The 22,337-nt window shown below is 37.6% G+C and overlaps 1 protein-coding gene across 1 annotated transcript in view; it reads right to left on the bottom strand.

Annotated features, from left to right (window-relative positions):
• Positions 1–22,012, bottom strand: part of LOC127095578 (metal-nicotianamine transporter YSL3) — a 44,808-nt gene extending 22,796 nt beyond the window's left edge. Inside the window, exons 1-6 of the mRNA XM_051034249.1 lie at positions 21,851–22,012; positions 21,564–21,661; positions 21,348–21,482; positions 21,050–21,239; positions 20,837–20,954; positions 20,341–20,757 (exon numbers count right to left, since the gene is read on the bottom strand). Coding sequence (XP_050890206.1) covers positions 20,341–20,757; positions 20,837–20,954; positions 21,050–21,239; positions 21,348–21,482; positions 21,564–21,661; positions 21,851–21,997 — 1,105 coding nt within the window. The 5' untranslated portion in view covers positions 21,998–22,012. The remainder of the gene's footprint in view (positions 1–20,340; positions 20,758–20,836; positions 20,955–21,049; positions 21,240–21,347; positions 21,483–21,563; positions 21,662–21,850) is intronic.
• Between the last annotated feature and the right edge of the window lie 325 nt (positions 22,013–22,337).

Below are 22,337 nucleotides of genomic sequence, written 5' to 3'. Positions count from 1 at the left end.
ATAAACGAGTAATTAAATTTGGCATCGTGTGTGTACGATTTGGATGATTGATGTTGACTATGCTTCGGAATCCGACGTTAGTATGGTGAAGCAGCGATACATCGATCGTCCATAGGTTACGCAATTAAGATTGATCAAGTTATATATATGATATAAGTAATCCGGATGCAAAATACGATATATATGATATACTGTTTCCGTTTCCTTCATTCAAACACTTAATGGTTGTTTTCCTTTGAGCGATCAATGGTCATTTACTTCTTGATCCGACATTAGTATGGTGAAGCAATGACGTGTTGATCAATCATACTGAATTAACAATCGAGGCGTGTTTGACGGTCTGAAATTGGTGCATTAGAGTTCATGACGTGTTGATCAATCATACTGAATTAACAATTGAGGCGTGTTTGACGATCTGAAATTGGTGCATTAGGGTTCAAAGAGTTATGCAATTAGGGTTGTGACTGCGCAAGAGTTGTGCTTTAAAGTATCAAGTGTTGATACGAAAAACAACGTCGACTTCAAATGAATTGTTCATTAAAATTCTGCGTCGGGGCACGACCCCTAACAACCCCGCAAGGGGACACTGCCCCCTTGACCCCCGTCCATTGAATAGTCAACATAACCAACCTCCGCTGACCGGGCAGCGGAACCCCTGGCTAACTCTGCGTAGTGTGATCGGTCGCCGAAATTTAATTTGGTTTTAATTAATTAACAGAATTTTAATTAATAATAATAATGTGTTTATTATTATTGTCTTGTGATGATCGTTTATGGTCTTAGTTTTCCTTTATTTTGTTCTGGGATTTTAAAATACGACATGCGTGTCGTGCCACTCTTTTAATCTCTTAATGTAACCTCTTTTCTCATCTCACTCTCTCGTGTGTAAAACGAGTTTCTTTTATGTAATGTAATGTTATGAAGAAAGAGAAGAATACAATATCAAAGGAGCACAACCTTGAAGATCTTGCTTGGAGAAACTTAGATCGTTATTAGGTTAGCTTAGGTTCTCTCATTGGCTTGGGTGAACAATTGCGCTAGGGGCCATAACTGTTTCATTATATATGTTGATGCATGTGAATGTATGTTGATGCAAATGAGAGACGATTTATATGATAAATAAGCCGGTGAGATCAAAATAATTGCAAATTCCCTCAAATTAAATATTAAGTTTATACTTTCCAAGTTTTAGCACTCATCAAGACTAGTATCGAATAATGTAGGTTTCGCCTACGAGAGGTGCATATTCTATATTAGTAAGGTGTGATGGGATAATTGTAATATCCAATTGCTAAAACAATGGGTCAAACTTAACTAAGCAAATTATAATAAGATTATATATGTTTAGAAGCAAGAGTTGGAAATGATCCATGTGATGAATTAGAATAAAGAGTTATTCACCAAACTAAAATATTTGAGAGTTGTATTAGATACAATTGGAAGGAGTTCCTACCTAAATAACCTACTTTTATGTAATTCGTCTACGCGGACTTAAAACAAAGTGAAATGTGGATCTCGACCCACTAGAAAATCTTCCAACCGGATTTTCCGAATCAAATGGTGAGGATCATTTGTTTTGAGTAAAATAGTTGGAGCATATTTAATTAAAGGCCTAATTAAATATGTTATTGATAATTATATTTTCATTATTTTCATGTAGATTACCATGACAATAAACACCTCTAATAACATTTTATGATCAATCCTTGACAAGGAAAAATTTTCTGGGACAAATTTTCTGGATTGGCACCGAAACCTGAGGATTATCCTCAAATATGATAGAAAGTTGTATGTCTTGGAGAAACCTGTTCCTAAAGAGGAACCTCCTAGTTCTGCACCTAAGGCAGAAAGAGATGCTTATAAGAAGCATGTCGATGATGCCAATGAATCTGATTGCCTCATGCTAGTTGTAACACCCCGATAATAATATGATAATTATTTAAATTAAGTTAATAATATATTTATTAATTTAATTAGATAATTGGATTATTATTATTATTATTTTTGGAATTATTGAATTATTATTATTATTATTATTGGAATAATAATATAAATTGGATATATATATATAAGTTGGAAATAAGGGAAAGAATCCCATTTGGTAAAAAGAGTTTTCACGTGAAAACAGAGAAGCGGCAGAGAAGTGGAGAAAGGGCAAAGAGGCAGAGCAAGAGGAAGAAGGTTGGAGAAGAGAAGAGCTTGAGGCTAAAGGATTGCCGGATTAACTCAGGTAAGGGGGGTTTATCGTCGTTTAATGGGTATTATGGGTTAGCATGTAATGGGTAGTGATAAGCCGTTGAATTGACCCTAATTGGGATTATGAATGCTGGAAAATTATGTTGGATAAAACTGTGTTTAGGCTGTAATTGAATCTGTGTTTGGGTTAGTTGTGAATTTCCGAACGTATAGCTTTTTACGGGGTTGGAATCGGAGGTCCGGAAGTCCTCCAACGGCGGAAAATGCGGAGAATTCTGCATTCTGCCTTGTGTTAGCGCAGGAACAGCTTCTGTCTTGCGTTAACCGGTTAACCCAGGGTGTTAACCGGTTAACACTGTTATGTATTCTGAATAATTGCTGTTTTGTCTGCGTTAACCGGTTAACCCAGGGTGTTAACCGGTTAACACTGTTAAATTTTGGGCAGGAAGCGTGTTTGTGCTGCGTTAACCGGTTAACCCAGGGCGTTAACCGGTTAACACTGTTGCAGAGTGGAAAAATTGTTAATTAAAATGTTGTGTGCCTAATTGATGGTTGCCTATATCGGTGTGTGATATAGTAGGGATTATTTCCCGCTGTTTTGAGCAGTATAGGTATTAGTAGAGTGTGCTAATACTGTGTTTAATTACTTGACATGATATGATGTGTTGATACATGTGTTGATACTGTATGATGGTATGCATAACATTGTGAATGTGTATGTTATGCATGTGTTGTGAATGGACTGTTTTATGGCTTAGAGAGTGAGCATCGGTCCATTGTGGATTATTGTTGTGATGTTGCATTGCTAGGTGATTAGCGTGCATAATGTGGCCTTTATGGTGGTAGCTAATTCCCATGGTGAGGAATTAGTGATGTTAGTCATTTGGACTGTTTTTGATGTTTGCATGCTAGGTGAATTAGCGTGCATAGCATGGCCCTTGGGGTGGTAGCTAATTCCCATGGTGAGGAATTAGTGATGTGAGTCACTAGGTCTCAAATGAGTGGGACTGGTGAGCTTGGTAGCCGTACCTGGATTTGGTCGGTGAAGTTGAACTATATGTTCACGAATAGTCGGTACCGCATGCATGGAGTCTCATTGCATAATATATGTGTAGTGTATAATATGAATGGATGTATTCCAATGTTATACGTGTGTTGTGTTGGCATTGAGCATGAGTATGAATTATGTTGATATTGAGTATGATATTTGTGTTGATGTGTCGTTACCGAATGTGTGATACGATTAGGGTGATTAATGTGTTAAATTACTTAACATGACATTATATTCTATAATGCCTATTATATCGATTGAGGAACTCACCCTTACAACTATTTTTCAGGTAACGAGCAGTGATTGAGTAGAAGCTAGTGCTTGGAGTCTAGTGTAGTATCCTTAGTGGGTCATGCTCTGATAGATGTAACATCGGGATGGGATGTTTTAATTGTTTTATCGTTGGTGGTGAACCAGTTTACATGTATTGTGTTACATGTTTCGAATGATCGATTTGATCTCTATCCGCTGCGTATTGTGCAAATATTTTATGTTTTGAGTTAATAAAAGAGCATGACAGTTATTTTAACGATTGGTGTGAAGTGTTTGTGTGACACCCTTAATTGCATATTTACTCTGATTGATATATATTGTTATTTTAATTAAATATTTGGGGTATTTTAGAAGGGTGTTACATTAGTGGTATCAGAGCATCGTCAGTCGAGTCGAGTCGTAATTATTCTGTTTCCCCTGTACGGGATAGGTGTTGTGTAACCCTATCAGTACTTATTGTTTTAGTTTGTTGGGTTTTCAGAATAGAGATGGCTGGAAGAGGTAGAGACGATGCTGCGATTGCTGAGGCTCTGGGTATGCTGGCTGGAGTACTTGGGGGAAATCCGAATGTTGTGGGAATGGGAGCTGCTCGTCAATTGAGTGAGTTCCAGAAGAACAATCCTCCAATGTTCAAGGGAGCATACGATCCAGATGGCGCTCAGAAGTGGTTGAATGAGATCGAGAGAATCTTCCGAGTTACTGAGTGTGCCGATAACCAGAAGGTCAGGTTCGGTACGCATATGCTGTCAGAGGAAGCTGATGATTGGTGGGTTGCTACCCGCACTGAGTTGGAATCTGCTGGGAATGCTGAGATCACTTGGGCTGTGTTCAGAGAGAGATTCCTGAGGAAGTACTTTCCAGAAGATGTCAGAGGAAAGAAAGAGATAGAGTTCTTAGAATTGAAGCAGGGTAACAGGTCTGTTACTGAGTATGCTGCTAAGTTCACAGAGCTGTCGAAATATTACACTCCCTATGATGAGGCTACTGGGGAATTTTCGAAATGTGTGAAGTTTGAGAACGGGTTACGTCCCGAGATCAAGCAGGCTATTGGGTATCAGCGGATCAGAGTGTTCTCTGACTTGGTTGACTGTTGCAGGATTTTCGAACAGGATACCAAGGCCAGAGCGGAGAGCTATCAGCAGAGGGTTGATAGGAAAGGCAAGAATCAGAATGATCGTGGAAAACCGTATGCAGCTGGCAAAGGTTTCCAGAGGCAGAGTGGAATGAAGAGGCCTAGTGGGGGAGACTCCAGTGCTCCTGCTAAGTGTTACAGGTATGGTCAGGCTGGACATCGTATCCATGAGTGTACCAGTATTGAGAAGAAGTGTTTCAAGTGTGGAAAAGGTGGTCACTTGGCTGCAGAGTGCCGGTTGAAGACTGTGACTTGTTTCAACTATGGAGAGGTGGGTCATATCAGTCCACAGTGTCCTAAGCCGAAGAAAGAGAATCAGTCGGGAGGAAAGGTCTTTGCTTTATCGGGTTCTGAGACTTTTGCAGACGATCGTTTGATCTGAGGTACGTGTTATATTAATGGCTTTCCTCTTGTAGCTATTATTGACACCGGTGCTACTCATTCCTTTATATCTTTGGACTGTGCTGTGAAACTTAAGTTAGAGATATCTGAGATGCATGGAAGTATGGTGATTGATACTCCTGCGAAGGGTTCAGTGACTACTACTTCAGTTTGTTTGAATTGTCCTTTGAGTATTTTTGGTAGAGACTTTGGGATAGACCTTGTGTGTCTTCCATTAGTGCAGATTGAGGTTATCTTGGGTATGAACTGGTTGGTGTTTAACCGAGTTTCTATCAACTGTTTTGATAAGACTGTGATATTTCCTGAGATTGAGGAAGGTAAGGATTTGTTTCTATCAGCAAGGCAGGTGAATGAGGAAGTAGCAGGTGGGGCAGAGTTGTTTATGATGTTAGCGACTTTGGAGGCTAAAGATAAACTGGTGATTGGCGATCTAGCCGTGGTGTGTGATTTTCCTGATGTGTTTCCTGAAGAAGTGAATGAATTGCCGCCAGAGCGTGAAGTTGAATTCTCGATTGATTTGGTACCTGGTACTAGACCGATATCGATGGCTCCGTACCGTATGTCTGCTGTTGAGTTAGCTGAATTGAAGAGTCAGCTGGAAGATCTGTTGGATAAGAAATTTATTCGTCCGAGTGTGTCACCGTGGGGTGCATCAGTGTTATTGGTTAAGAAGAAAGAAGGTACTATGAGGTTGTGTGTGGACTACAGGCAACTGAATAAAGTGACGATCAAGAATCGGTATCCTTTGCCGAGGATTGATGATTTGATGGACCAGTTGGTTGGTGCGAGTGTGTTCAGCAAAATAGATTTGAGATCTGGGTATCATCAGATACGTGTGAAAACTGAGGATATTCAGAAGACTGCTTTCAGAACAAGGTATGGACATTATGAGTATTCTGTAATGCCTTTTGGTGTGACTAATGCGCCTGGAGTATTTATGGAGTATATGAATAGGATTTTCCATCCGTACCTAGACAAATTTGTTGTGGTGTTTATTAATGACATTTTGGTGTATTCGAAATCTGAAGAAGAGCATGCTGAGCATTTGAGAGTGGTTTTAGGAGTTCTACGAGAAAAGAAGTTATTTGCTAAACTGTCGAAATGTGAATTTTGGTTAGAAGAGGTTAGTTTTCTTGGTCATGTGATTTCGAGAGGTGGTGTTGCTGTTGATCCTTCTAAGATAGAAGCGGTATCTAAGTGGGAAGCTCCGAAGTCAGTTTCTAAGATAAGGAGTTTTCTTAGATTGGCTGGTTATTATAGGAAGTTTATTGAGGGATTTTCTAAGTTGGCGTTACCGTTGACGATGTTGACTAGAAAGGGGCAAGCGTTTGTTTGGGACTCAAAATGTGAAGAAGGTTTCCAAGAGTTAAAGAGAAGGTTAACTATTGCTCCTATTCTGATATTACCGAGTTCGTCGGAATCATTTGAGGTTTACTGTGATGCTTCATTGTTGGGTTTGGGTGGTGTGTTGATGCAGAATAAGCAGGTTATAGCTTATGCTTCGAGACAGCTGAGGGTTCATGAGAGGAACTATCCGACACACGATTTAGAGTTGGCAGCTGTGGTATTTGTTCTGAAGTTATGGAGGCATTACTTGTACGGGTCAAGATTTGAGGTTTTCAGTGACCATAAAAGTTTAAAGTATTTGTTTGATCAGAAAGAGCTGAATATGAGACAGAGGAGATGGTTAGAGTTTCTGAAGGATTATGACTTTGGTTTGAATTACCATCCGGGTAAAGCAAACGTAGTGGCTGATGCATTGAGTCGGAAATCATTGCATATGTCGATGTTAATGGTTAAGGAATTGGATTTAATTGAGCAGTTTAGAGACTTGAGTTTGGTGTGTGAGAGTACTCACAACAGTGTTAAATTGGGAATGTTGAAGTTAACGAGTGGTATTCTGGATGAGATTAGAGAGGGTCAGAAATCCGATGTGCTTTTGGTTGATAAGTTGACTCTAGTGAATCAAGGTCAAGGTGGTGAATTCAGAGTTGATGAGAATGGTGTTTTGAAATTTGGTAATCGGGTGTGTATTCCGGATGTTACCGAACTTAAGAAGAGTATTCTTGAGGAAGGACATCGTAGTGGCCTGAGTATTCATCCTGGGGCTACGAAGATGTATCATGATTTGAAAAAGTTATTTTGGTGGCCGGGAATGAAAAGAGAAATTGCGAGTTTTGTTTATTCTTGTTTGACTTGTCAGAAGTCAAAGATTGAGCATCAGAAGCCGTCTGGGCTAATGCAACCGTTGGCTATTCCAGAGTGGAAGTGGGATAGTATCAGTATGGATTTTGTTTCGGGTTTACCGAGGACGATTAAGAATTTTGAAGCTAGTTGGGTGATTGTTGACAGATTGACAAAATCGGCTCATTTCATTCCGATCAGAATGGATTATCCGTTAGAGAGATTTGCTGAATTGTATATTGAGAAAATTGTAAGTTTGCATGGTATTCCGTCGAGTATTGTTTCGGACAGAGATCCTAGATTTACATCGAAGTTCTGGGAAGGTTTGCAGAAGGCTTTGGGAACTAAGTTGAGATTGAGTTCTGCATATCATCCGCAGACTGATGGTCAGACTGAGAGGACGATTCAGTCACTAGAGGATCTTTTGAGAGCTTGTGTTTTGGAAAAGGGAGGTGCTTGGGATTGTTATTTACCTTTGATTGAGTTTACCTACAACAATAGTTTTCATTCGAGCATTGGTATGGCACCGTTTGAAGCTTTGTATGGTAGGAGATGTCGGACGCCTTTATGTTGGTATGAGTCCGGTGAGAGTGTTGTGGTTGGACCGGAGATTGTTCAACAAACTACGGAAAAGATTAAGATGATTCAGGAGAAGATGAGAATTGCTCAGAGTCGTCAGAAGAGTTATCACGACAAGAGGAGGAAGTCACTTGAGTTTCAAGAGGGAGATCATGTGTTTCTTCGTGTCACTCCGATAACTGGTGTTGGTCGAGCTTTGAAGTCGAAGAAGTTGACACCTCGATTTATTGGTCCTTATCAGATTTTGGAGAGGATAGGGGAGGTAGCCTATCGTGTCGCTTTACCGCCGTCACTTGCAAATTTGCATGAGGTTTTTCATGTGTCTCAGTTGAGGAGGTACATTCATGATCCGTCGCATGTAGTCCAAGTAGATGATGTACAGGTGAGAGATAACCTGACTGTTGAAACATCACCTATGAGGATCGAGGATCGAGAGTTGAAGCAGTTGCGGGGTAAAGAGATTGCCTTGGTGAAGGTAGCTTGGGGAGGACCGGCAGGTGGCAATGTGACTTGGGAACTGGAGAGTCAGATGAAGGAGTCTTATCCTGAGTTATTCGCTTGAGGTATGTTTTCGAGGACGAAAACTCTTTTAGTGGGGGAGAGTTGTAACACCCCGATAATAATATGATAATTATTTAAATTAAGTTAATAATATATTTATTAATTTAATTAGATAATTGGATTATTATTATTATTATTTTTGGAATTATTGAATTATTATTATTATTATTATTGGAATAATAATATAAATTGGATATATATATATAAGTTGGAAATAAGGGAAAGAATCCCATTTGGTAAAAAGAGTTTTCACGTGAAAATAGAGAAGCGGCAGAGAAGTGGAGAAAGGGCAAAGAGGCAGAGCAAGAGGAAGAAGGTTGGAGAAGAGAAGAGCTTGAGGCTAAAGGATTGCCGGATTAACTCAGGTAAGGGGGGTTTATCGTCGTTTAATGGGTATTATGGGTTAGCATGTAATGGGTAGTGATAAGCCGTTGAATTGACCCTAATTGGGATTATGAATGCTGGAAAATTATGTTGGATAAAACTGTGTTTAGGCTGTAATTGAATCTGTGTTTGGGTTAGTTGTGAATTTCCGAACGTATAGCTTTTTACGGGGTTGGAATCGGAGGTCCGGAAGTCCTCCAACGGCGGAAAATGCGGAGAATTCTGCATTCTACCTTGTGTTAGCGCAGGAACAGCTTCTGTCTCGCGTTAACCGGTTAACCCAGGGTGTTAACCGGTTAACACTGTTATGTATTCTGAATAATTGCTGTTTTGTCTGCGTTAACCGGTTAACCCAGGGTGTTAACCGGTTAACACTGTTAAATTTTGGGCAGGAAGCGTGTTTGTGCTGCGTTAACCGGTTAACCCAGGGCGTTAACCGGTTAACACTGTTGCAGAGTGGAAAAATTGTTAATTAAAATGTTGTGTGCCTAATTGATGGTTGCCTATATCGGTGTGTGATATAGTAGGGATTATTTCCCGCTGTTTTGAGCAGTATAGGTATTAGTAGAGTGTGCTAATACTGTGTTTAATTACTTGACATGATATGATGTGTTGATACATGTGTTGATACTGTATGATGGTATGCATAACGTTGTGAATGTGTATGTTATGCATGTGTTGTGAATGGACTGTTTTATGGCTTAGAGAGTGAGCATCGGTCCATTGTGGATTATTGTTGTGATGTTGCATTGCTAGGTGATTAGCGTGCATAATGTGGCCTTTATGGTGGTAGCTAATTCCCATGGTGAGGAATTAGTGATGTTAGTCATTTGGACTGTTTTTGATGTTTGCATGCTAGGTGAATTAGCGTGCATAGCATGGCCCTTGGGGTGGTAGCTAATTCCCATGGTGAGGAATTAGTGATGTGAGTCACTAGGTCTCAAATGAGTGGGACTGGTGAGCTTGGTAGCCGTACCTGGATTTGGTCGGTGAAGTTGAACTATATGTTCACGAATAGTCGGTACCGCATGCATGGAGTCTCATTGCATAATATATGTGTAGTGTATAATATGAATGGATGTATTCCAATGTTATACGTGTGTTGTGTTGGCATTGAGCATGAGTATGAATTATGTTGATATTGAGTATGATATTTGTGTTGATGTGCCGTTACCGAATGTGTGATACGATTAGGGTGATTAATGTGTTAAATTACTTAACATGACATTATATTCTATAATGCCTATTATATCGATTGAGGAACTCACCCTTACAACTATTTTTCAGGTAACGAGCAGTGATTGAGTAGAAGCTAGTGCTTGGAGTCTAGTGTAGTATCCTTAGTGGGTCATGCTCTGATAGATGTAACATCGGGATGGGATGTTTTAATTGTTTTATCGTTGGTGGTGAACCAGTTTACATGTATTGTGTTACATGTTTCGAATGATCGATTTGATCTCTATCCGCTGCGTATTGTGCAAATATTTTATGTTTTGAGTTAATAAAAGAGCATGACAGTTATTTTAACGATTGGTGTGAAGTGTTTGTGTGACACCCTTAATTGCATATTTACTCTGATTGATATATATTGTTATTTTAATTAAATATTTGGGGTATTTTAGAAGGGTGTTACACTAGTTACCATGAACTCAGAGTTGCAAAAGCAACATGAGAACATGGCAACATTCGATATGATCGAACACTTGAAGATGCTCTATCAAGAGCAAGCAAGGCATGAAAGGTTTGAAGTTTCAAAAGCCCTTTTTCAAGGCAAGTTAGCTGAGGGAGCCCTTGTAGGTCCCCATGTGCTCAAGATGATTGGGTATGTGGAAAACCTTTAGAGGTTGGGTTTTCCCCTCGGAAAGGAACTTGCGACTGATTTGATCTTGCAATTGTTGCCAGATAGATTCAGTCAATTTGTTCTTAATTTCAATATGAATGATATGGACAAATATCTTCATGAACTGTTAGCCATGTTAAGAACTGTTGAGCAGAATCTGAAGTCAAAAGGGAAGTTCATTCTGATGATCGGAAATGGAAAGAGATAGAATAAAAGACCCACCAAGCAGGCTGATAAAGGGAAAGGCAAGGAAGTTGCCAAACTCAAACCCACTGCTCCTACGTTGAAGCCTAGTGGAGGCATATCAAAGGAAGGCACATGCTTCCATTGCGGTAAGACCGGACACTAAAAGAGAAACTGTCCAAAGTACCTGAAAGATAAGAAAAATGGAGTAGAAACTTCAACTTCAGGTATTTTTGTTATTGAAATTAATTTATCTACTTCTTCATCATGGGTATTAGATACTGGATGCGGTTCTCACATTTGTACCAATGTCCAGGGGCTAAAAAGGAGTAGAGATTTGGCAAAAGGTGAAGTTGACCTACGAGTTGGCAATGGAGCAGAGGTTGCTGCTTTAGCCGTAGGAACTTATGTATTGACTTTACCTAGTAGTTTAATAATTCAGTTAGAGAACTGTTATTATGTACCTGCAATTAGCAAGAATATTATTTCCATTTATTTGAATGATATATTCTATACTACTGCACAAATGAACAATGGACTATATGTCATTGATCTTGAAATTCTTATTTATAATATTAATACTAAAAGAATGAAACCTAATTAGTTAAATCCAACTTACCTTTGGCATTGTCGATTAGGCCACATAAATGAGAAACGTATTCCCAAACTCCATAAAGATGGACTCTTGGACTCTTTTGATTATGAATCATATGAGACATGCAGATCTTGTTTAATTGGAAAGATGACAAAGTCTCCATTCACAGGAAAAGGTGAAAGAGCTAATGATCTTTTGGCCCTCATACATACTGATGTATGTGGACCACTGAACATACCAGCCAGAGAAGGTTTTCAGTACTTCATCACATTTACTGGTGATTTCAGTAGATATGGTTATGTGTATTTAATAAAACACAAATCAGAGTCCTTTGAAAAGTTCAAGGAATTCAAGAATGAAGTGCAAAACCAACTAGGTAAGAATATTAAAACTCTTCGATCAGATCGAGGTGGTGAGTATTTAAGCCTAGAGTTTGATGACCATCTGAAAGAGTGTGGGATCCTATCCCAACTTACTCCTCCTGGAACACCCCAATGGAACAGTGTATCTGAGAGAAGAAACCTAACCTTGTTAGACATGGTCCTATCCATGATGAGTCACGCCGATCTTCCAAACTCCTTTTGGGGACATGCACTATTGACAATAGCTTACACACTTAACCGTGTTCCATCCAAAAAGGTTGAGAAGACACCATATGAGATATGGAGTGGTAAGAAACCACATATGTCTTACATGAAGATTTGGGGTTGCGAAGTTTATGTGAAACGACAAATTTCAACTAAGCTTGAGCCCAAATCTGACAAATGTTTATTTGTGGGGTATCCTAAAGAAACAATAGGGTATTACTTCTACAATCCTTTTGAGGGAAAAATGTTTGTTGCTCGAACTGGAGTTTTACTAGAAAAGGATTTTATTTCCAAAGGAATCAGTGGGAGGAAAGTAGAGCTTGAAGAAATTCAAGAATCACAAAGCATTGATACACCTATGGAGGAATTAGAGCAGGAAATACAAGTAGTTATGGAAGAGCAACCTGCTCAAGTAGAACAAGATCAGCGTAGGTCAAGCAGGATACGTCACCTACCTGAGAGATATGGATATCTCATAACTGATCAAGGTGATGTATTACTCATGGATCAAGATGAGCCTGTGACCTACCAAGAGGCTATAACTGGTCCCAAGTCTGAGAAGTGGCTAGAAGCCATGAAATCTGAAATAGATTACATGTACACAAACCAAGTTTGGACCTTGATAGAGCCTTCTGTAGGAGTTAACCCTATAGGATGCAAGTTGGTCTTCAAAAAGAATACTGACATGGATGGTAAGGTACATACCTATAAGGCAAGATTGGTTACAAAAGGATATAAACAAATTCATGGGGTTGACCATGATGAAACCTTTTCACCAGTTGCAATGCTTAAATCTGTTCGGATCTTACTTGCTATCGTTGCATATCATGATTATGAAATATGGCAGATGGATGTCAAAACTGCTTTCCTTAATGGGAATCTTCTTGAGGATGTATACATGACACAGCTTGAAGGATTTGACATACCAGAAGAAGCCCAAAAGATATGTGAGTTACAAAGCTCAACCTATGGATTGAAGCAAGCTTCCAGAAGTTGGAATCTTCGTTTTGATGAAACAGTAAAACAATATGGATTCATCAAGAATGAGGATGAGCCTTGTGTCTACAAGAAGGTTAGTGGGAGCATGATCATTTTCCTGGTATTATATGTAGATGACATATTACTCATTGGAAACGATGTCCCTACCCTGCAACAGTAAAGTCTTGGTTAGGGAAATGCTTTTCTATGAAGGACCTAGGTGAAGCAGCCTATATATTAGGAATCAAGATCTATAGAGATAGATCACAAAAACAATTTGACCTAAGTCAGAGTACATACATAGACAAAGTGCTGAGACACTTTAATATGCATGATTCTAAGAAACGATTCATACCTATGCAACATGGCTTGTGCCTATAAAAAACACAATCCCCTTCAACTAAGGAAGAAAGGGATCGCATGAATAAGATTCCATATGCATCTGCAATAAGATCTATCATGTATGCCATGTTATGTACTCGACTAGATATCTCGTATGCTTTAAGTGCAACGAGTAGGTACTAATTTGATCCTGGTGATGCTCATTGGGTATCTGTCAAGAATATCCTTAAGTATTTGAGAAGGACTAAGGACTCATTCTTTATATGTGGAGGTCAGAAAGAGCTTGCTGTAATTGGATACACCGATTCTAGCTTCCAGACAGATAAGGATGACTTTAGATCACAATCTGGTTATGTGTTTTGCTTAAACGGTGGCGCTCAAGTGCGACAAAGGAAGATGTTTGGATCAAAAGTTCATTAGTGAACTTGGCATAGTTCCTAGCATTGTGGATCCCGTTGGTCTCTATTGTGATAACAATGGTGCTATGGCACAAGCTAAGGAGCCTAGATCTCACCAACGATCCAAACACATACTTAGGCGTTATCACCTCATTCGAGAGATAATAGATAGAGGAGATGTGAAAATATGTAGAGTACCTACACTTGACAATATTGATGACCCACTGACAAAGCCTCCTGTGCAGCAAAAGCATGATGGCCGTACTAGATCTATGGGCATTAGGGGTATGCATGATTGGCTTTAGTGCTAGTGAGAGATTGTTGGTGTTAGCCCTAAAGGCCAATGCTTTTGGTACTTGTATTGAATTTTTATTAATAATAAAAGGCTTTTTCTTTATTATGTTTGTTTAATAAAGCCCCTAGAATAGTTAGTTCGTTTAATGTATCAAGTGTGACTTAATCATGAGATCCCATTAAACATAAGGACACTATTCTTAAAGTATCTGTAGTCGAGCTTTATTATGAAGTGGGATAACATTAAAGCATTAAGACTACTATGTATATAGACTGATGATCACATCTCATGGATCATGTATAAGGAGTTATCAAGTCTTAAACATAGGTATGAATATTAAGAGTAATATTTATACTAGATTGACCCGCTATGAGAATATTATATAGAATGTTATGCAAAGTGTCATAAGTTATTCTCATGGTGATAATGGTGTATACTACCCTTCGACCTGAAACCACTATGGACCCTAGATGTAGAGTCGAGTGTCTTATTGCTGATCAAACGTTGTCCGTAACTGGATGGCCATAAAGACAGTTGATTAAATGCTGAGGGGCATGAGTGACCTAGATGGAATTTGCCCATCCTACATAACAGGATAAATTTCTACGGGCCCAATATTGAACTGGACAAGGATGACACGGTCTATGCCTTGTGTTCAATATAGACATAGGGGCAAAAGGGTAATTATATACATAAGCATTATCACAAAAGGATTTGTCAAATTACATGACATTTTCGTGTCTTGGGTAGCAGTGATGTGTTGCTAGACACCGCTCACTGTTTATTATGTTAAATACGTGATTTAATATAATTGCTAATATTGCGAAAACCTACAGGGTCACACACAAAAGGACAAATTGATGAGGGATAAAGTAACTAAGGAACACCTTAAGGTACGGTCCACTTAAGTGAATTGTAGAACATCGTAAGGTACAATGTACTTAAGTAGAATAAGAAATATGGTAAGGTGTCACACGCTTAAGTGATTTTGGCATATCATAAGATATGGGCGACATACACTTAAGTGGGTTTTTTAGCTTGCAGCCCACACAAGTGGTTCTATAAATAGAACCCTTATGCAGAAGCATTTGTGCAGTTGTAATTTCGTTTCTCTCTCTCTCTCTCTCTCTCTCTCTCTCACTCACTCAAAGCCTTCATTCGTAGCAGCTAGCACTGAGATTGAAGGAATTCATTCGTGTGGACTGAGTAGAGGTGTTGTCACCATTCAACGTTCGTGATCGCTCCGTAGATTTGTATCAAGGGTTTCAATCGCCACAAGAGGTAACAATTCTATCACTGATCATGCCCATTTGTAAGGATCACTAAAGGAGAAATTTTTTAAATTCCGCTATGTTTTGGATCGCTCTTCTCCTTCACTTAAGTTGTATCAGAATCGCATAAACTTATAAGTCTATAAGGGATACACATTAGGGCACGAAGTGTGTTTAAGCCATATCAAAATCTCAAAAATATGTTAAGTTCGTATCGGGTACACAAATGAGCATAAGGTTTACTTTAAGTCGTATCAGAATCGCATAAATACGTTAAGTCCGTATCAGAGACATATTCATACACTTATCTTATTCTCCTTTGCTTCAGGAATTCTAGCATAAAGAGACAAAGAAGCACACAACAGAGGAAGATATATATAACTATATATATATATATATATATATATATATATATTATATATATATATATATATATATATATATATATATATATATATATATATATATATATATATATATATATATATATATATATATATATATATATATATATATATATATATATATATATATAATGAATCAAATTTGTTACAAATAAATAATGAAATGCCGAGGTGGATAACCTTCGTCGGCGACCTCAGAGTGGTTCGACTTTGTTTAGAGTTTTGCGTCGAGGTATTTTCTGGAATGCCTAATCGATCGTTCTCTGTGCTCTAAAGCGTATTCTTTATTTGGACAATGCCTGAAGTCTTTGGTGTTCGTATCTTCCCTGGGGTCCAAGGTGGAAGGTCCTACTTTGGGATCTAAGGTGAGACTACCTTCTTAAAGACGTCTCCTTGAGTTGGATGGAGTGCGGAGGTATCGTGTATTGCACTTGTATGTCGACGACCTTTGATTGTTTAGTTCCTACGTCCTCAAAGGGAAGAAAGTTGCCCTTTCAGTATAGTGTTTCCTTTGAGATAATTATATCAACAAAGAGACCGAGGTTACAGTTTGTCCATTCCCTATTTCAAACAGAACCTGGGGTGTCGAGTATTTCTCTCTAATTGCATGCCCTTTCTACCTCTGTCACTTTGGTTGTCTATGGTTTCGAGGTCCCGTTCTTTTTGAAGTGTTGTTCCACACCAGTAGCAACATGGTAGTTCATTAATAGGTCGTCACTGGAATCAATTTTTAACTCGTGGGAGAGGTGCAGTTCAATTGACTAGCTCCTCTCCGGGCTATTAAATTTGACCCGAGGTATTTTTGATGTAGGTCAGAGATTATTTGGTACCCATAATCGGCATCCTAGTACCCATTCCACCCCTAATGTTAACTACTAACTTGTAATACCTTTGATGTCGCCTCTACGGGCACCTCGACAACAAAGGGGAGTACGAGTGACCCTAGGTTGAAATGTGAATCGCGAATCCTTTGCTCGGTCTTCATGGAGGTTACCTTCAAACCCTGTCGTAACCCTAGATCTAGATCTAAAACCCTTCTTAGATATTTTGATGAATTCTCGATGGAATTAGAAACTTGGCTCCTAAAGACTAGGGTCATAATAGTGGTTAATCGAGTCGACCATGACCGATCCCGATTTTTGCCTCTAAACGTTCCTTGATTAATATCTATAGAAGTTGAGATCGATGAGAATAGAAAAATGACTAAGAGACAATCAAGGATCATCGAAGATGGAGAAATTTGGAATTTATTTGTCCTTGATTCACTGACCTATTAAAGTGATGAATTGGTAAATTGGAGAACTGGATCTAAGTTGCAAGAATCCGGAACTAGAAATTTTGAACTTGTTCAATGGTGTTTATGAATAAACATGATTCTTTGTGGAAATCGTAGGAATCAGAAGTTGTTTCCCATAGATGGTGTCAGTGTTCCATTCGGGAACAAGAAATAGGCGTATCAGCTTCACGAAGTAACCATAAATGATAAAAGATGAATAAGTGTTGGTTTCAAACGGTGGCTCTGATCTCCTTTAGAAAGACTCAGGTGGACTTTCATGGTTAGCACTCAAATGCCCAAGTCGTTTAAAGATTTAAGATGATTAAAGTGAAATTGAAGATTTGAGATTGTGTTTCTTCTCATTGCATGTGAATTGCTTTTATACTTTGGTTCGAGTAGAGCGGGCTTGAGATGGATCAGGCCTTGGTCGATTAGACCTTTGTTCGATCCAGAACAATTTCCATGTTGTACTAACGTTTTCACGTCTCTAAAAATTGATTGATTGATAACATAACACTCATGTGACACATAGAGGTGTACCCATGACCCCTCTCATGACACCCCTAACTGAGGAACTCACATTTAATTGAGGGATTTGACCTTAACTGAGGGCTTGGCACTAAATGAGGGATTCATTTTTATCTATGAGACTCACTTGGAAGGGATGAGATGTTCTAAATTTATACGGAATATAAGTTTAATCACTTCGCCCTTTACAAGTCAACGTGCTTGAGGGATTATGTAGTGATATATTTATGAAATACACGCATAGGGCGACAATGAGATCCACAATATTAGGCACTCGTCTCAGAGTATGTCGCCTAAGTATAATTCTCACTCACTAAATAACTTGTACTAGTAGAAAGCGAGGGTTGGGACATGTATACAGCTAATGACCAAGTGTGGAAGAAGTAATGGCCTTGAATCCTTGTGAATTTGGCGATCAACGAATTTCACTGTCAAGGTGGGATGATTGCTACTTCTTAAGAGCCCCTAAATTCAGGCCCATGAGCCTCTATAAACACATCTGAAATAGAGCTTCTCAGCCTCATGAGTTTTCTCTAACCCCACATAAACACTAAAGCATTTGGTAACCCCTACCAACCTAGGGTTTCTACGCACCTATATTTTCTTTAGCAAGTATAATATTCAATAAAGAGACCACTAACATAATAATAAATTCAAACCCTAAAAGAAAAGGTGGGGATTTCAATAACAACATGACATATTACCTTTAACAAAAAATATTCAGCAAAAGGACAAAAGGATCACTATCAATCACTAACTTCAAACCCTAAAATAATCTTAAGAAAAAATAAACAAAGAGGAATAAATAAATTTTATCTTGAATAATTTTTTTCCAAACGAAAGTGACAATGTGCAATAGCAGGAACACAATATGTTGAAGATAAGTATTTTGGTCAAATATGAGGCGCATAGGAAACCTAAATCACAGCGCTTCTATTTTTAAAAATTTTAATTAAAATATCTTAAATTTTAATTAACGGACTCATCATAGTCAATAGTCAACATTATAACTTCAACTCATAACTTAATGACCACGTCAACAAGTTAACATCCACATCTTATTTATGTCCAACGTTGCAAAGGTCTGATGACTTAAATGACTAAAATGAAAAGAAAAAACTAAAAATAATAAAATGTAACAAAAGTCAGATATAAAGGATGATGGGATGTATTTGATCTCATATATATATATATATATATATATATATATATATATATATATATATATATATATATATATATATATATATATAATATATATATATATATATATATATATATATATATATATATATATATATATATATATATATATATATATATATATATATATATATATATATATATATATATGAGAATATTTGGGGTTTTTAGAGGAGTAATATGTGATATTTGAACTCCTAAATTTTAACATTGTATAGTTACACCCTAATTAAAGTACAATTGAAACAAGTGTTAAACAAATTAATGAAGAAAAAGAAAATTTAAATTAACAACATCATGAAGTTACAGTGTCGGCCACCTTTGATGGTGTCCATATATCTTTTTTCTCTTCATATCCAATTGAGATTTCCATTTATATACGATAAAATGTGATATCTTTTTTCTCTTCATATCTAGTTGAGATTTCCATTTATATACGATAAAACGTGAAAGGGGGTAAGGAGGTGTATTTGGGGCCAAACTCGTATGACTCACATGTTATGTCCACATTATGGTCACTGCCTCACTTATGGGACTTATATATTATGTCTAACCATACTCAGGACTCAAATATCATGTTCAGTTTTATGGAACTCATATATATTACCTGCCTAACTGAGCTTAAGACTCATCTATTATGTTTCAATATACCAAGATGAATCCTTAAAGTAGTCATGTTTGAAAGTTTAGGTTTAATGTTAAACGATGTTTGTTTGATGAAGTTTTTGCTGTGATATAATCTAAGTTATGGTCCAAGCCTAAGTTAATTATGATTAGGGTTTGTTACTTAATACTCAAGTCACTTAGTTATATATAAATAAATACTATGTAATTTAGTTATAGAATAACAATCTTTATTCTTCACACTACAACAAACAAGACCTTAGACAGCGCTTTTTTTAGCCTTAGACAGCGCTTTAAAGCGCTGTCTAAACCTCCGCTGCTAAAGGTTTAGACAGCGCTTTTTTAAATCTTAAAAGCGTTGTCTAAGCCCCCCCCCCCCCCCCCCCCCCCTTAGACAGCGCTTTGGCCAAAAGCGCTTTCTAAGACCCTCCTATTTTAATTTTTTTAGGTATACCTTAGACAGCGCTTTTCAAAAAGCGCTGTCTAAGCCCCCCCCTTAGACAGCGCTTTTGCCTAAAGCGCTTTCTAATCCCCCCCTTAGACAGCGCTTTTTACAAAAGCGCTGTCTAAGGTATACGAAATTTTTTGAAGCTTTTGTTTTAAACCACATTTTTTCCAGGTTTATAAACCAGAATTTCTACCTGTTTTCAACCAGATTTTGACAGACAATTATCACATTTTATATATGCCATTTTGGCCTTTTTTCTACCAATTTTTGGCTAACAAATATATATATATATATATATACCAATTCAAACCAATTTTGCCTTAAATGTATCAAAATATATACAAATTTATGTACACATTTACAAGTCATTACATATACTACAAATGTACACATTAATTACACAAATTTATGAACAAACATTGAGCTCTATCATGAATTGACACCACTCCTCTTTGATTTCGTCCACTTGATCCTTTGTATAAAATGCACACTTGAATTCCTCAAAGTACTACATAATAATATAACATATTTTGAATTAATTCCAACTATCTAATTATATGAGATATGTGTAAATATAAAAATAACTCATAAGTTAGAAATACATACATCGGTGGGAATCTAAGAATCCGATGAAATCGTGCATCAAATCGTGCATCAAATCAGATGAAATCGAAACAATTGATTTAATCAAACCACACCCTACAAGTCCAGCAACTACACCGTCACTTTTTCCAGCCAAGGCTGCAAGTACAAAGAGAGCTACTTTTCCATAGTTATAAGCCATGTTCATATCGGTTAATCCAGCACCGTAAGCATTGCAGAAGCCAAGAGAAGGCGCAAAAATATATGCAAACAGGACAAAATACCACTTCACCTGAGGGAACATCAACGGGATTACAACAATAGAGATGACGGAGAAAAATATGTACCCTGTACATGCCAACCATATTGGAATATTTTCTCTCGCAAACATTTCGTTGCGTCTTAGATCATCAAGAGGCAACTGTTTCTGGTTACCGGAAACTGCAAATGAGGAGAGTATGTTGAGAGTATGAACGAAACCCTCAAGGACTGGAAAAATTATAAGCTATCACTTACTTACATGTATTATTAAGATTCTTCTTTTTCATGTTGGCGTGGATATTTGTGGCAGTGAAATAGAGAACTTTGACAAAATTGTAAAACCCATCACCAAGAATCAAGGCAATGGAAATGAAAACCTGAAGCAAGGGATAAAAATCAGCTAAGGTGTAAAAAGAAATAATTTTATATCTTTTTATTAAGGTCCTTTAATTAATTCTAGCTAAACTTAAACCTTATAACCATTGAGACTCTTCATGCTACTTTCTTTTATATTTGCAGGGAACCATTCTCCTTTTAGTCCTCTGATTAACGGCCACATGATGCCCCATGAAACCACAGCACCAAGAAGTAATGATAAATTAACAAGATGAGAACAGATCATTCCTGCTCCAACATAAGTCATACTGAAATCGAAGTAAAATCTGCAAAATTGTAGCGCTTTAATCAGCAACAATTACATAATTATTTCATATGTAGTTGAGAACTTTTAGTACTACTAGTAGTAGAACAAAAAACAAAAGAGAACTCACGAGTTTTTCCATGCTTGCAATCCAAAAGTAGGAAATTGAACAAATCCACAAGTATCTCCACCAGTAAAGAACCACTGAAAGAATGCCCAGACAAAGCTCGATGCGAAGAATTTCACGAATCCATGAACCTGCTTCCTGCAAAAGAAGTTAAACAAATTTGAGAAACTCCAAAACATTAAAACTAAAAACAAAAGAAAAGACAAAACAGGTTCATACTTGGCCATGACATCTCCTTTAGGTGTATGGAATCCATTAATAAGAACCGCAGTAGCAGTTCCACTTGGATAAGTTAATTTGTAGTCTATTATCATGATCTGTTAAACAACACAAACTTCATCATCAGCACCATTCAGGTCAAACAGAACCAAATTCTTTAGCAACATTCCGTCCCTTGTGAAATTAAAACTCTCAACACAAAACTAACACTTCACGGACAGAATCTTTTAACAACATTTGAATGAACAAAATCATGAAACCATTCAATTCAATATTAAAATAGAAACCTTTCTAATAGGAACCAAAGCTAAAAGTCCAACAAAACTGGTCACAAATAGAAATGCTGTCATCCAACCGATTGCAGGCTCCTTAGTACTACCGGGAGTATTCCCCGGTGTATCAATCCCTGCTTGCTCATAAGTCCTTTTATACATACATTGGATTTGAAGACGGTCGCGGGTGCTAAGAATCCGAATGACACTCTCTACTTATTAACATCACTCTAACTAAAATTTCATTAGCATTATGTTTAAATTTTATTCACTCTAACTAAAACTTCTACTAATCAAAACAAACCGAATTTTCATAAACCTGAACCATGTTTTAACAATTCCAATGAAATTCTAATTCGACTGAATTAACTTACCGGTACTAGCAGGTCACCGCTTAAATCCAATGGTCATTCATAAACTTCAAACCTGCAAGATAACTTCGACTCACCATTAAACCAATCATTAACAATTGACATTGATAACCGAGTCATACGGTAAACAC

Source organism: Lathyrus oleraceus, chromosome 6 (genome assembly GCF_024323335.1).
Source record: "Lathyrus oleraceus cultivar Zhongwan6 chromosome 6, CAAS_Psat_ZW6_1.0, whole genome shotgun sequence".
NCBI lineage: Eukaryota > Viridiplantae > Streptophyta > Magnoliopsida > Fabales > Fabaceae > Lathyrus > Lathyrus oleraceus.
Note: the sequence above shows the minus strand (reverse complement) of the source record. Positions and strands in the feature narration are given on the sequence as shown.